This window comes from Taudactylus pleione, unplaced genomic scaffold, assembly GCF_031769625.1.
Source record: "Taudactylus pleione unplaced genomic scaffold, aTauple2 ptg000254l, whole genome shotgun sequence".
Lineage (NCBI taxonomy): Eukaryota > Metazoa > Chordata > Amphibia > Anura > Myobatrachidae > Taudactylus > Taudactylus pleione.
The window spans coordinates 469,143-486,050 of record NW_028284656.1 but is presented as its reverse complement, the minus strand read 5'-3'; the positions used below and the strand labels follow the sequence as shown (position 1 = coordinate 486,050).

The following is a 16,908-nucleotide window of genomic DNA, read 5'->3' as shown; positions in this document are numbered from 1 at the left end:
GGAGAACCCAGATGAGAGAGCTTGATGGAGGGAAAGGGAAGAGGGGGAAGAGGAGGGTGTATTGTATAAATCAATGTATGGGCCCATGGTTTAGCTCACTCGTGGAGTGATTGTGCCTAGTGAGCAAATGAAAGAATATACCCCCTGGGTGGGCACAAAGTATGAATGGTGGTAAGGTACCTGGGAAGTGTATGTGGAAGGATTAAACATATATATTGTAATGAAAATAGTAAGACCTGGAGTGGAAGTCATCGGAATCCACTCTAATAGCCTCCGTCTGTATGAAACGGGGAATGAGAAAGTGAGGGTGCGGGGTGTTACCAGGGGGAAGGAGAAGGTGAGGGTGCGACGTGTGTTACCAGGGGGAAGGAGAAAGTGAGGGTGCGACGTGTTACCAGGGGGAAGGAGAAAGTGAGGGTGCGGCGTGTTACCAGGGGGAAGGAGAAGGTGAGGGTGCGACGTGTTACCAGGGGGAAGGAGAAGGTGAGGGTGCGGCGTGTGTTACCAGGGGGATGGAGAAGGCAGCACTGACCCTGTGAGAAGTCAGCTGTATCGCTTCCCTGTTGCCAGCCGGCATTGCAGGGGGAGTCGCACGTTGGGGGACTCGGACAGCAGCGTTAGAAAGGATAGAATAGTAACTGAGATCCGTGGTCCTAGAGCTGGATACTGCGGTGCACGTGTGTCGGGGATGACATGTAATCTGCAAATAATGAAGAGCAGGATGCGATTTTTGCTGGGAGGCTTGATTACCTGATCGCCAGGATCATCCCGTGACTCCTATCCTTTAGCTCTTGTCAGACCAATCATGATGCAGTAGTCTCGAGTGGCTGCGGACACAGCCAATCATGTGCATAGGTCAATCATGTGCATAGACCAATCATGTGCATAGGCCAGTCATGTGCATAGGCCAGTCATGTGCATAGGCCAGTCATGTGCATAGGCCAGTCATGTGCATAGGCCAGTCATGTGCATAGGCCAGTCATGTGCATAGGCCAGTCATGTGCATAGGCCAGTCATGTGCATAGACCAATCATGTGCATAGGCCAGTCAGTCCAGCTGGTGAGAATAAACGCTCAGCTGATATGAACAGAGAAGAGGATGAAATTCCAGCCAAGTAATCTTATTATCTATTGTGTGTATGACAGAGTATGATGAAATAAAACAAAGAGAAATGAGGACTAATACTCATACAGAGGGGACGAAAGAAAGAGAAAAGAAATTGGTTATTAATATCTAGAAGAAAGGGATATGTAACAAATGATTCAAAATGATAAGAGATATATAATGATAACACAGATTAGAGAGATATTAATGCTGGATGAGGACTGAAGCATATACGGGAATTATTGTTATACAAGGATATATGAGAGTGATATAGAAAATACTCTTAGTTTAATGGAAAAAAGGGGGTTATCAAAATTGGTATAGTGATGAGATATAGAATATGGGATTATAAAAAGGGTCATTCTGGGGATATGATTGATAGATAAATGAGATGGAGGAGCAAGAACGACCCGATCTGCTTTATAAGATCTAAATTAAAGAAAGATATAACAGATAATGAATAAATCATATCAGAAACTGGTTGTAAATGTGATGACGAAAATGGATAAATCAGCTTCTAAAATGTGAATCCAGGACAATTCTGAAATAGGGGCTTAAACGGGATAAGAGTGGAAATGTGATAATCAGTGCGTGTAAGGTGCATAGAGAGGTCTGTATGGTGAGAGAGTGTGATAACAATATGTGAGAATCAGTGCGTGCAAGGTCCATAGAGAGGTCTGTATGGTGAGAGAGTGTGATAATCAGTGCGTGCAAGGTGCATAGAGAGGTCTGTATGGTGAGAGAGTGTGATAACAATATGAGAATCAGTGCGTGCAAGGTGCATAGAGAGGTCTGTATGGTGAGAGAGTGTGATAATCAGTGTGTGCAAGGTGCATAGAGAGGTCTGTATGGTGAGAGAGTGTGATAACAATATGTGATAATCAGTGCGTGTAAGGTGCATAGAGAGGTCTGTATGGTGAGAGAGTGTGATAACAATATGTGATAATCAGTGCATGCAAGGTGCATAGAGAGGTCTGTATGGTGAGAGAGTGTGATAACGATATGTGATAATCAGTGCGTGCAAGGTGCATAGAGAGGTCTGCATGGTGAGAGAGTGTGATAATCAGTGCGTGCATGGTGCATAGAGAGGTCTGTATGGTGAGAGAGTGTGATAATCAGTGCGTGCAAGGTGCATAGAGAGGTCTGTATGGTGAGAGAGTGTGATAACAATATGTGAGAATCAGTGCGTGCAAGGTACATAGAGAATTCTGTATGGTGAGAGAGTGTGAGAATCAGTGCGTGCAAGGTGCATAGAGAGGTCTGTATGGTGAGAGAGTGTGATAACAATATGTGATAATCAGTGCATGCAAGGTGCATAGAGAGGTCTGTATGGTGAGAGAGTGTGATAACAATATGTGATAATCAGTGCATGCAAGGTGCATAGAGAGGTCTGTATGGTGAGAGAGTGTGATAACGATATGTGATAATCAGTGCGTGCAAGGTGCATAGAGAGGTCTGCATGGTGAGAGAGTGTGATAATCAGTGCGTGCATGGTGCATAGAGAGGTCTGTATGGTGAGAGAGTGTGATAATCAGTGCGTGCAAGGTGCATAGAGAGGTCTGTATGGTGAGAGAGTGTGATAACAATATGTGAGAATCAGTGCGTATAAGGTGCATAGAGAGGTCTGTATGGTGAGAGAGTGTGATAACAATATGTGAGAATCAGTGCGTGCAAGGTCCATAGAGAGGTCTGTATGGTGAGAGAGTGTGATAACAATATATGAGAATCAGTGCGTGCAAGGTCCATAGAGAGGTCTGTATGGTGAGAGAGTGTGATAACGATATGTGATAATCAGTGCGTGCAAGGTGCATAGAGAGGTCTGCATGGTGAGAGAGTGTGATAATCAGTGCGTGCAAGGTGCATAGAGAGGTCTGCATGGTGAGAGAGTGTGATAATCAGTGCGTGCATGGTGCATAGAGAGGTCTGTATGGTGAGAGAGTGTGATAATCAGTGCGTGCAAGGTGCATAGAGAGGTCTGTATGGTGAGAGAGTGTGATAACAATATGAGAATTAGTGCGTGTAAGGTGCATAGAGAGGTCTGTATGCTGAGACAGTGTGACAACAATATGTGATAATCAGTGCGAGCAAGGTGCATAGAGAGGTCTGTATGGTGAGAGAGTGTGATAACAATATGTGATAATCAGTGTATGCAAGGTGCATAGAGAGGTCTGTATGGTGAGAGAGTGTGATAACAATATGTGAGAATCAGTGCGTGCAAGGTGCATAGAGAGGTCTGTATGGTGAGAGAGTGTGATAATATGTGAGAATCAGTGCGTGCAAGGTCCATAGAGAGGTCTGTATGGTGAGAGAGTGTGATAATCAGTGCGTGCAAGGTGCATAGAGAGGTCTGTATGGTGAGAGAGTGTGATAACAATATGTGATAATCAGTGCATGCAAGGTGCATAGAGAGGTCTGTATGGTGAGAGAGTGTGATAACAATATGTGATAATCAGTGCGTGTAAGGTGTATAGAGAGGTCTGTATGGTGAGAGAGTGTGATAACAATATGTGATAATCAGTGCATGCAAGGTGCATAGAGAGGTCTGTATGGTGAGAGAGTGTGATAACAATATGTGATAATCAGTGCGTGCAAGGTGCATAGAGAGGTCTGTATGGTGAGAGAGTGTGATAACAATATGTGATAATCAGTGCATGCAAGGTGCATAGAGAGGTCTGTATGGTGAGAGAGTGTGATAACAATATGTGATAATCAGTGCGTGCAAGGTGCATAGAGAGGTCTGTATGGTGAGAGAGTGTGATAACAATATGTGATAATCAGTGCGTGTAAGGTGCATAGAGAGGTCTGTATGGTGAGAGAGTGTGATAACAATATGTGAGAATCAGTGCGTGCAAGGTGCATAGAGAGGTCTGTATGGTGAGAGAGTGTGATAACAATATGTGATAATCAGTGCGTGTAAGGTGCATAGAGAGGTCTGTATGGTGAGAGAGTGTGATAACAAAATGAGAATCAGTGCTTGCAAGGTGCATAGAGAGGTCTCTATGGTGAGAGAGTGTGATAACAAGATGTGAGAATCAGTGCTTGCAAGGTGCATAGAGAGGTCTCTATGGTGAGAGAGTGTGATAACAATATGTGAGAATCAGTGCGTATAAGGTGCATAGAGAGGTCTGTATGGTGAGAGAGTGTGATAACAATATGTGATAATCAGTGCGTGTAAGGTGCATAGAGAGGTCTGTATGATGAGAGAGTGTGATAACAATATGTGAGAATCAGTGCGTGCAAGGTGCATAGAGAGGTCTGTATGGTGAGAGAGTGATAACAATATGTGAGAATCAGTGCGTGCAAGGTGCATAGAGAGGTCTGTATGGTGAGAGAGTGTGATAACAATATGAGAATCAGTGCGTGCAAGGTGCATAGAGAGGTCTGTATGGTGAGAGAGTGTGATAACAATATGTGATAATCAGTGCGTGCAAAGTACATAGAGAAGTCTGTATGGTGAGAGAGTGTGAGAATCAGTGCGTGCAAGGTGCATAGAGAGGTCTGTATGGTGAGAGAGTGTGATAACAATATGTGATAATCAGTGTATGCAAGGTGCATAGAGAGGTCTGTATGGTGAGAGAGTGTGAGAATCAGTGCATACAAGGTGCATAGAGAGGTCTGTATGGTGAGAGAGTGTGATAACAATATGTGATAATCAGTGCGTGTAAGGTGCATAGAGAGGTCTGTATGGTGAGAGAGTGTGATAACAATATGTGATAATCAGTGCGTGCAAGGTGCATAGAGAGGTCTGTATGGTGAGAGAGTGTGATAACAATATGTGATAATCAGTGCATGCAAGGTGCATAGAGAGGTCTGTATGGTGAGAGAGTGTGATAACAATATGTGATAATCAGTGCGTGTAAGGTGCATAGAGAAGTCTGTATGGTGAGAGAGTGTGAGAACAATATGTGAGAATCAGTACGTACAAGGTGCATAGAGAGGTCTGTATGGTGAGAGAGTGTGATAACAATATGTGAGAATCAGTGCGTGCAAGGTACATAGAGAAGTCTGTATGGTGAGAGAGTGTGAGAATCAGTGCGTGCAAGGTGCATAGAGAGGTCTGTATGGTGAGAGAGTGTGATAACAATATGTGAGAATCAGTGCGTGCCAGGTGCATAGAGAGGTCTGTATGGTGAGAGAGTGTGATAACAATATGTGAGAATCAGTGCGTATAAGGTGCATAGAGAGGTCTGTATGGTGAGAGAGTGTGATAACAATATGTGATAATCAGTGCGTGCAAGGTGCATAGAGAGGTCTGTATGGTGAGAGAGTGTGATAACAATATGTGATAATCAGTGCGTCCAAGGTGCATAGAGAGGTCTGTATGGTGAGAGAGTGTGATAACGATATGTGATAATCAGTGCGTGCAAGGTGCATAGAGAGGTCTGTATGGTGAGAGAGTGTGATAACAATATGTGAGAATCAGTGCGTATAAGGTGCATAGAGAGGTCTGTATGGTGAGAGAGTGTGATAACAATATGTGAGAATCAGTACGTACAAGGTGCATAGAGAGGTCTGTATGGTGAGAGAGTGTGATAACAATATGTGATAATCAGTGCGTGTGAGGTGTATAGAGAAGTCTGTATGGTGAGAGAGTGTGATAACAATATGTGATAATCAGTGCGTACAAGGTGCATAGAGAGGTCTGTATGATGAGAGAGTGTGATAACAATATGTGATAATCAGTGCGTACAAGGTGCATAGAGAGGTCTGTATGATGAGAGAGTGTGATAACAATATGTGAGAATCAGTGCGTGTGAGGTGTATAGAGAAGTCTGTATGGTGAGAGAGTGTGATAACAATATGTGATAATCAGTGCGTGTAAGGTGCATAGAGAGGTCTGTATGGTGAGTGAGTGCGATAACAATATGTGAGAATGTGGGAGGTAAACTTAGCACCAAGATAACGAGGATATGTGGGTGAGGGGTTACAAGGGTGAGGGGAGAAAGAATAAAGGGGAGGGATGGGCGACAATAAGTGAAAGGTGAAAATAAATGGAAGGGAAGACAGAATACAGTAGGAATACAAATATACAGTTGGAATCAATCTGAATAAAGGTTATGTATCATGTAATTGTGTGAGCGTGAATTTAAAGTGCGGCTCTAGGACCACGGATCTCAGGTACTGTTCTATCCTTTCTAGCGCTGCTGTCTGACTCCCCCAGCGTGTGACTCCCCCAGCGTGTGACTCCCCCTGCAATGCCAGAACAGGGGAGCGATACAGCTGACTTCTCACAGTGTCAGTGCTGCCTTCTCCTTCCCCCTGGTAACACGCCGCACCCTCACCTTCTCCTTCCCCCTGGTAACACGCCGCACCCTCACCTTCTCCTTCCCCCTGGTAACACCCCGCACCCTCACCTTCTCCTTCCCCCTGGTAACACGCCGCACCCTCACCTTCTCCTTCCCCCTGGTAACACACGCCGCACCCTCACCTTCTCCTTCCCCCTGGTAACACACGCCGCACCCTCACCTTTCTCTTTCCCCCTGGTAACACACGCCGCACCCTCACCTTCTCCTTCCCCCTGGTAACACACGCCGCACCCTCTCCTTCTCCTTCCCCCTGGTAACACGCCGCACCCTCTCCTTCTCCTTCCCCCTGGTAACACGCCGCACCCTCACCTTCTCCTTCCCCCTGGTAACACACGCCGCACCCTCACCTTCTCCTTCCCCCTGGTAACACGCCGCACCCTCACTTTCTCCTTCCCCCTGGTAACACGCCGCACCCTCACCTTCTCCTTCCCCCTGGTAACACGCCGCACCCTCACCTTCTCCTTCCCCCTGATAACACACGCCGCACCCTCACCTTCTCCTTCCCCCTGGTAACACGCCGCACCCTCACCTTCTCCTTCCCCCTGGTAACACGCCGCACCCTCACCTTCTCCTTCCCCCTGGTAACACACGTCGCACCCTCACCTTCTCATTCCCGGTTTGATACAGACGGGGGATATTAGAGTGGATTCCGCGGACTTGCACTCCGGGTCTTTCTTTTTTTCACTACACTATTAAACTCCCTGTCGGCAGATGTGCGGTTGCACGACCCTCGCACTTAACTTAAATACGTAAAGAAACGACCTATAAACTTCACTAAAAATAACGACACAGACACAGTGAAAATGCCATTAAATTGGTCAACCATTTATTAAATTTAACAATGAAATTCAGTATGGTGGCAGCAAGAAAGATCGGCCAGCTGCTCAGTGACATTACGTCTTAAGCCCAAACTAATGTCCACGACATTTCAGTAACTGAACCAATTGGCTGTTACCAATAAAATTATCAGGCTCCAACTCTCCCACCAATACACTATAATGTATCCAGCCAGCGCCCCTGCCCCCCAGTAGGGAAGCTCAGACTAAACTAATATATTGGTATGGAGAGCGCACCTAAAATAAGGCTGCGCAAAACCCACTGGACTGACGTTCTTTCCCGCCACAGACCAGCGACCAACCGAAGCCTGTACCGCCACCATACCCTAAACCACCTGAACTATAACATTGAACAAATCAACCAAAAACAACATCATTCCCTCTTCAGTGAGGTGCACCCCATCAGGCCTAAAGAGATGCAGGTCTTGGAAACGTATAGAGGGATGATGCACCACGAGACCACCAAACTCCACAACTATGCTACTTAAAAGGGCATTCACCTTACGCCTGGCTTTGTCCATGACCACTCCCGGCATATTGGCGTGCAATGACGTCCTTGGAATAATATTCTACCACACTAAAACACACGAGGGCCACTGCTCCATGACAATCTCTAAATCCCTCACCATTTCATGTCGCAGCTCTAGAGAAGACATGGATCCCACATCATTGCCTTCCAAATGCACCACCAAAACCACCGGACTACCAAATGATCACTGATTCGACTCAAAAACTGGCAACAATTCGCTCCATTTCATGCCTCTGTGCCCCAACCATCGAACCAGACCAAGAGCTGAAAACAAATTGATATCGCTGGCAGCCGGAGATCTAGACGCCCAGTACACAAAGGAATATCCCACTTTCCATATTGGTCATGGGTGAAGAGTCCCTCCTGCAATGAACAAGGCACACATAGGTAAAGACTGAAAATTAAAATGCTCTAACTAACAATATCCCTAACCAACTAAAACTAACTAAATGAGTGCATTTTTGGGAGGAGGGGGGATGTGTGACTTGGCCCGAGGTAAAAACCTGAAAACCTGCAAGGACAGCACGAGCCAATAGTACCTCCGGATTTCAGGGCAAAATCCCTCGGGACCCCCACCGGCAAAACGGTTACGAGTGGCAACTTGCTCCCAAGCCGTGTACATTTGTGACAAGGCACAAAGAGCCGAGAAGCGAATTGTAAAGGAGGAAATCCCCAACCAACCAGACAAGCCCCAATAAAAGTCCTTAGCAAGCAACTGGAAATAAAAACAGGTGGGCAACTACCTGGCCAGCCTGGAAAATCCCTCCCCCCATGAGTCGCCTGTCTGCCCTCCCCGCCTACCCATGGATGGACCAAATACTCCTCCAAATTCATGCAAACGGGAAACCAATCACCCACAAAGTTTTGAACCAACACACATCCTCCACTGATAACTGCACCTTAACGTACATACCCCTTAGCGTACATACCCCTTAGCGTACATACCGCTGGTACGCATTGGATTTCCAGTGACCCAGAGCTTTAATCTCAGCCGCTGAAAAACTCGTGGCAGTGGCAGCTGCGCTGATTCTGAATGAATGGGTACCGAAATCCCGCAAAAGGTAGTCCCAGTGTCTGAATGCATTGCTGGAAAACCCATCTGAACTGATACACTGTTAATGGTGTCCCATCCAAGTGCATCAACCAAGCTCCATCACCGACAGGCCGAGATCGCAGATATTCCCGAGCAATGACCACTGGGCAAATCCTCGTGTCCGGGCAGGCCACCAAGGACACCCAGCGCCCCCGACAACAGATGATAAATTAATCAACATAGCAACTGAAATGGGACGTCTACGGTCCTCCTTCGCAGAGGCAACGCGCGCCCATCTTTTAAAACAATTCTGAACTAAAAATCCCTTGGTAAAATCGTAACCGCTGCGCAAACGAATGAAAAAAAGAGATGCCAGCCAGTTTCTGGGCCACTACTGCTCTGGACTTCCCTGTCATATAAAGACCCCACAAAAAAGTTATGCAAGCGCTTACCGTCATTCCGCTAACACTAAATAAAAGTTAACCACTGGTTCCAAGAGACACGATACATCCGTAACGTTCCTGGAGCCAACGTCTGACAAGCCACGCAAACATCACTAATAAGGAAACCGCCAGGAGTGTGCACCCTGAACCTATCCCATTGCTGGCGCGAAAGTGCGTCTGCTATAGAGTTATCGACACCGGGAACGTGGCATGCCGTGATGTGAAAATTAAGAGACAAGCACCGCAGCACAAGTTGCGCCAACAAGCGCAAAACCGGAAGGGAAGTTGACCTTTGACTGTTAACGGCCGCACCACCCCCAAGTTGTTGCACCAAAATATTACATGTTGATTCCTGAGGCGCTTGCCCCACAACTCCAAAGCCCCAACAATTGGGAACAGCTCCAGCAGCCAAAGGTTCTTGGTCAAACCCATCCTGATCCACTCTAATGGCCCGGGGGGAGGACCACGAACCTTCCAGATAAGCCCTGTAGCCGAAGGCTCCTGAAGCATCCGTAAGAAGCTGTATCTGCACATTGGTAACTGGAGGAGAAAGCCAGACTGCTACAGCATTAAAATCTCGCAAAAACACATTCCAAACACACAAATCTCTGCGCAGTCCAGCGTTCAGATAAATGAAATGATGAGGTCATTTGGCACCAGATGTCGCCCTTTCTAATTTATGGCAAAATACCCTACCCATGGGAATTACTCTGCACGCAAAATTGAAAAGTCCCAGAAGGGATTGACACTGCTTTAAAGTGACCTTGCCCCCCCCCCCCCCCCCCTGCTGAAGCCAGCACAATAACATCGCGCAGCTTAGCTACTTTGTCAGCTGGCAATCTACAACACCATGTAATAGTATCAATCTCAATGTACGCGAGACAAGTGTAAGGGCCCTCACACTTGTCCCGAGCAATAGGGACCCCAAATTCGCAAAAAAGCGCACGCAAAGAAAAAAGCAACTTCTCACACCTGTCCGACCCTGCGGGACCGACACACAGAAAATCATGGAGGTAATGAGCCACACCTGATTCCCCGGACCCTGCGCAGATGCACCAATGAAGGAAGCAGCTAAATGACTCAAAAAATGCGCACAAAACCGAGCAACCCATGGGAAGGCACTTATCGATGTAAAAACCATCATCCAACCGGAAAACCCATGAAACGGAATGAATCCGGATGCAAAGGCAAGAGGCAGAAAGCGGACTCCACATCCACCTTCCCTAGGAGAGACCCCGGACCTGCTGCCCGAACCAACTCCAAAGCCTCATCAAACGATTGGTAACGCACCCCCGAAAGATGTTCCGGAATGGCATCATTCACAGACATCCCCGGAGGGTGTGATAAGTGCTGAATCAATCGGTATTTACCTGGCACTTTTTCAGGTACCACCCCCACTGGCGACAAGAGCAAACCTGGCAAAGGAGGTGCAGGGAAAGGGCCCACCATGCGCCCTAACTGAACCTCCTTGGCTACCTTCTCTATCACAATATGTGGGAGGTCCCTGGCACAACGCAAATTCCTGGGAACCCCTGGAGCAACAGAACTTGGAAATGGGAAGCCTAAAATCCTCGCTGAAACCCTGTAACAAAAATTCTGCCTCAGATGGAAGAGGGTACCAACCTAAGCACTTGCGCATGGCACCCACTCTAACCGGGGATGGAGCCTTACTTAGCTACCCCTGCTCCATTGGGACGGGGGGCTGGAAGGGAACTGGTGGGCTTAACACAGTCTTTGGCTGGGTGTGAGGCACCACAGCGGGGGCACTGATGTTGGAAACGGCATTTAGTGCCGGCGTCACAGCGACTACTGTTGTAGGCATAACAATGCCCCTTCAATCCATTTCCAAAAGAATGAAAGGAACTGCGCGCAGCCACCGTTCCACGCCTTGTCAGAGTCGACTCAGCGGCAGCAGAGGGTGGCTGAGTTACCTCAAACCATACCTCTACGTCCTTACCCCGAAAGCCATAGTCTTAACACTGTGCTGCTTGCAACGAAACTCTTCATCGTAGCATCTCCAAACCGTACCCCTGGCAGAACGAGAGACCATGATCCAAGTGAAGATATCTTACAATGCTCATGGATTCCTCCGGACGGGACTCCGAATAGCAAGCTGAGAACTTGTAAAAACCGCTTAACCAATTAACATAGGAGCGAAAAACTTCTTCCCCTGCACGCCCTTTATTCTTCGCAGCTGCTAAAGCCTTACGGTTCTTAGATGTCAAAGCAAAGACATCTACATATTTGCCCTCTTTTATTCGCTCACGCATGCGCAGCCTCAGACCCCTAAGAAGTGTTAGTACAGCGAACCATGGCGCTCGGGCTACCCTCCTCCGGACTGCTGCCCTTTCTATGCCGACGCGATCGCTTGCCCCTCTTATGCGATCTCCCATGCCTAGCCCGTTTTGCGTGTTTCCAGCACTCTATGACCTACTGCTCACTGAGCTTGATACGGAATCTGACTACTCAAGCAACCAATCCGAATCAGTCTCACCTGATGAAGTGGAAGCTGCAACATCACTGGAACTGACCGATGAACACGCCATAACTTCACGGTCGCTCAGCTCCTCAGACCCTGCAACGAAAGAGGATGACACGGGAGACAACAAACGCGAGCGTCGGTGACCTCCAATCTTCCTACCTGCAGAATCACTCCCAGCAGCAGGCGGAGGAACTGCAGACGCCGCGCACAAAGCTGCAATAGGAGCGGAGTCAGTGCCGCTCTCACATCTAATCCAGGACCCGCTGCAGTCCCCCCAACCAGCAACGGCGTCAAGGCTCCCATTACGGACACCAGAAGCCCAGTTACCGCGCCTAAATCATTACCCCCAGCAACGCCACAACAGTCCTAATGTCAGCGGTAGCCACAGGAGACCCAGTAGTCGCAGCACTAGAGAGAAGAAAAGGCGCAGATACAGGGCCCCCGATAGTGACAGCAGTTACACCTACACCCATCCCCTGCTGCTGCGCGTTACCAACCACACCCCTTAAGCCCCACCCACCCGCAGGGCCAGACCCCCGTGGAGCTAACCAGCGCCATGTTTGATTGGCCCCTCCCCCCTCGCTGCACTGCTCGCCTTGTTCGACGGCTGCCGCTACCATCCATGGCAGTCTCAGACCCGGAGGAGGCACATAGGTCAGAGGATGCCCCATGCCTCCTCCGCCGCCCCCCGCGTCTCCTCCTGCAAGTGCAGCCGTAGCCTGTGACATGGCCAGGAGCGTGCCATCAGCCGCCTCATGCCGCTCAGCCATAGGAAAGGAGACCCATCCATAGCTGGCCGGACAGGAGGCAGCCTGCCGCACGCCATCGCTGTACTGTGCTGGAGGGGCCGCCTGTCCGATGAGGGCGCGCAAACATCTCCACAAGAAATACAGTGAGGATAAAAAGAGGGACAAGAGGACAGGACCAGGGACAAAGTGATAGAGAGAGAGGAGGGGAGTAATAGTAGCAAGAATAAGGATATGACAGAGATAAGGTCAAAGATAATAAATGTGAAAATAGGGACAGAGAATTACATACACTGTATTAATAAGCCACAAAATGTCTCCCACCCCACCCTAATCCTATAGGCTAGTCCCTAAAATAACTTAACTCTATATTCTCCTGTGTGATTGTATGTAACCCCACCCTCCCTAGGGGCTTACGCTTCCTTGCGCTTATTCAAGCACTCGCTCGTCAATATGTTTAATCCTTCCACATACACTTCCCAGGTACCTTACCACCATTCATACTTTGTGCCCACCCAGGGGGTATATTCTTTCATTTGCTCACTAGGCACAATCACTCCCCGAGTGAGCTAAACCATGGGCCCATACATTGATTTATACAATATATCCTCCTATTCTCCCTCTTCCCTTTCCCTCCATCAAGCTCTCTCATCTGGGTTCTCCTCTCTGTAGATCCCCCCTGCTATGCCTTATGGTAACAGGGGAGTGACACAGCTGACATCCCAGAAAGCAGAAGCGTTGCTATTCTTTTCCCCTGGGACTAACGTATCAGTCACTCTCTCATCCCCTGTTTGACCATGACAGGTGAAAGCAGAAGGGACAACTGTATCCCAGGTCTTACTTCCTTCCTTCCTTGGTCCCATATACCATCCAGTCGCTGACATCTTATGTATTATGATCATTTAATTCATGATTCAAGGATAGAGGTGACATATCAGATTATACATTTAATTTTCGCCTTTAATAATACGTTTTGACATAATTTACTGCATATATGAAGTGACTTATCATTTGATTGAATAATTTTTATTGTAATTATGTCATTCTTTCACTAATTATTGTGAATTAATTTCTTTGTGATCACACAATTGATTGAATTATTCCAAGTGGATATATATATATTCATATATACACCTTTTTATGTTTCATATTTATTCATAAGGTAGAATCCTCTTTTTAAACAAAGGTTTTCTATTAAATGCTAAGTTTTATTCTTATTCATCATATCAATACTTTACTCAGTAATTTCTATAAAGATTACCCCAGAACAGGCATCATTTGTCTTCTTTCTCTTGCTTCGAGCAAGATTACCCTTGTATGTTTATAGCACAAATCCTATGGGCGCACCACCAACTATGAGTTATCCAAGATTCCCTTAAGAATAACCTTTATGTTGGTTCATAATTAATTAAATTGTGCAATTCTTTTCTGTCTTATTGTCAGAAATATTACTAGTGCGGACTCGCTCTCGTTTTTGATTTTTCAAACACAGCCTATAACAGGACAGTTAGGAGACGAGTAACTGGTAGTTTATCACTCTCCAATGTATCCCTTTCCAGAGCTTAGAACATCTCCCCCTATAATCTCCTACTTTTCCATGTTTACCACCCATAATGCTATTACAGTACACATCTGTACTATACATCTTTGCTGTACTGACTTATGACTATTTCATGTTTTTATTACATTATGTCCTTGTCTGGCATACTAGATGATCTTTTATTTTTTTATATTTCATTTAGATTTTCATTAAATCACCTTCATCACTAATTTTACCCATTGGTGGAGAGATTCACTGAAAATGTTATTCCTTTATTGCAGGTGGTCCTTTTGGTTGATGAAGTCTTGGAAAAACAAGACTTAAACATGGATGGGCTTCTCAGTGCCCAGGAAATTGTGACCTCACCAGTCTATGCAGAGGATGAGCCGTCCATTCATGTGGCTATTCCACCCCCTCTGGCAGCTCAGACAGGAGACCTACAAGTCTCCGTGGACAATGATACTAACACAAATGAAGACACAAAGAATAATTTAGAAGCTGGAAACCAACCAGTAGAGGATGACAATGCTCTCCAAGACCATATACAAATAAAGGACTCTGCTCCTCAACCTAAAGATGCAACAAGGAGCCATGAAGATGTGGTTGAAGAGATAATTACTGTAAAGGCAATAATGCTGGACTCATCAGAAGAGGAAGTAGAGAAACCAGATGTATTCAATGCAGCTGTGGCTGAGAATGAGATGTAAGAATCCCTATCCTGATATACTGTAGATATGGTCTTCTAGTAAGTTATGGAAAATGAGCTGCACCTTGCTGGAGCCATTGCTAGGTGGTGATCATTACCGATCTGGATTGTGGTGGAGTTTGGCCTTGGGTCCTTAGCTGCAACTCATGTGCTTAGGAATAACTTGCCGTATTGGCTTATTATTACACATTCCCATGATGGAGACGAACATTTAGAGACTGTTGTCCTACTATTATATTTGTTAGAGATGTGAGAAGAGAAGGAATCCCCCATTTATCCATAGAATGCAGGAATAGGCAGAAGTTGTTACAGGCTCCCTCACCCAGGTTCCATCCTACCAGGGAGATTTTCATGATTTTGGAAGGACACATTCAGGAGTATTCTCCAGGTGGTGACTCCTCAAGTGACCTGAGAAATGTCTGATTATACCCAAATTTTCTGAGCAAGCTTTAGGCAGCTCCACAAAAACATGAGACCCCTGTGTATCTGGACAAGTATACAGCCCTGATGTTACTACGTATATTCAGCTCATTGTCTACTGTGTCCCGGAAATTCTACATTAAAGAGAAACAAACAAGAAAAATAATTTATTTCTATGTTTGCGCTTTATAATCTTTAAGGTTTTTCATTCGCCAACCACTATTCAGGAGAGACACAAACTGTAGAAACTAAATACTGTGTCCCCCACTACATCTGGCGTTTGCTTATCACTAATTGAGCACAATTAATAATAGCCATTTGCTTCCTTAACTTCCCAAGTTGTGGCCTCACCGTGGCTCAGATGTAAATAACGAGGGCACCCTAATGAGACACTTATAGGGGTATTCAAAATGGAGCGAAAACTCCGATTCTGCGATGTGTTCGCCCGGATGACGTCATTTTCACCACTTTTACACCGTATTCAATTTGAAAACTTTTCGCCGGTGTGAAAAGTATCACCAAGGAATGGGTGGCGAAAAAAAGTGCAGAATTGGGGTTTTGGGGTGCAACATTTCGGAAACCACCCTGCAACCTTCAGACAGTCCCCCAAAGGTAAACTGTGTCAAAATTAAAAAAAAAAAAATACCTCAGAAGACCCCAAAAAAACACTTTCATTTTGGGGTGAAAAAAAAAATTGTAGTTTCCTAGTTTTTAGCTTTGTAACTCCCAATGTAGGGGGGTCCCCAAGCACGCCCCAGGTGTTTTTTTCATTGCAGGTGTTCGCGGGAGGTGGATTTTTTAAAACTTCACTTTAGCAACTTTCTAATATGCTGACCCCCATTTCCAAGTACCCAAAATTTGCTGGGACTACTTATCTTCTGCAAAAAACACTTCTAAGTACTATTCTTCACCACCTTCCCAAATCCCCAAAATAGCAGCTATCGAGCCCGTTTAAAGACCCCAAAAACCTTCAGCGGGGGTATCCAGAGTGATCCCCCATGTCAGAGCATCTTTTTGGGGGTGTTAGGGTGTTTTCCCCAAAAATCAGTGAAGTTTTAGCTGATTTCACTGTCGCCGGGTGCCATTTTCGACGATTTCAAATTAAATACGGGTATAAGCGGGGCCGCGTGCGATACTTTTTCGCCGGCAAAAGCTCTGATGTGCGGCGAAAACTTTGACACGCACAGACGGCGAAGTTTACATTTCGGATTGAATACCCCTCTTAGAGAACACTACCAGAAGCCCCCATTCATCAATCGATTGTGACAATTTTGCAATTTGCAGATGATTGTGTATAAAACATTCTCCAATGTATGGGGCTTCACAGATCGCAGATTGCAACCAAAAAGTGATTGGAATTGGTAAATCAGATTGTCCAACATGTTGGATGACACAGATGGATTGGGGCTGTAGATTGTTAGTGTATGGAGATAATCAGCAGATTTGCAGACCGTTACTAGTAAAATGATGGAGCCTTTCACGATTGGCAGATCTGTGTTTGTGCCCATACATTATAGATCTTTTTCAGTGATTTGCAGGTTGTTTTCAGCAGATTGATAGGGAAATCCTAACATCGGGCAATAAATCTTCAAATTGCCCAATTGTGGTTTTTAGCTTGCTGATGTATGGGGGTCTACAGTCATTGCCTCAGATTGCTGATGTATGGGGGCCTATAGTCATTGCCTCAGATTGCTGATGTATGGGGGTCTATAGTCATTGCCTCAGATTGCTGATGTATGGGGGGTCTATAGTTATTGCCTCAG

At 46.2% G+C, this 16,908-nt stretch overlaps 1 protein-coding gene across 3 annotated transcripts in view; it reads left to right on the top strand.

Annotated features, from left to right (window-relative positions):
* The window catches only part of CGREF1 (cell growth regulator with EF-hand domain 1), a 130,904-nt gene extending 115,574 nt beyond the window's left edge, over window positions 1-15,330 (top strand). For all 3 annotated transcript variants that reach the window (XM_088480523.1, XM_088480524.1, XM_088480525.1), the window contains exon 6: window positions 14,301-15,330. In XM_088480523.1, the coding sequence (XP_088336649.1) occupies window positions 14,301-14,726 (426 nt within the window). In that variant the 3' untranslated portion in view covers window positions 14,727-15,330. The remainder of the gene's footprint in view (window positions 1-14,300) is intronic.
* Window positions 15,331-16,908: the final 1,578 nt, after the last annotated feature.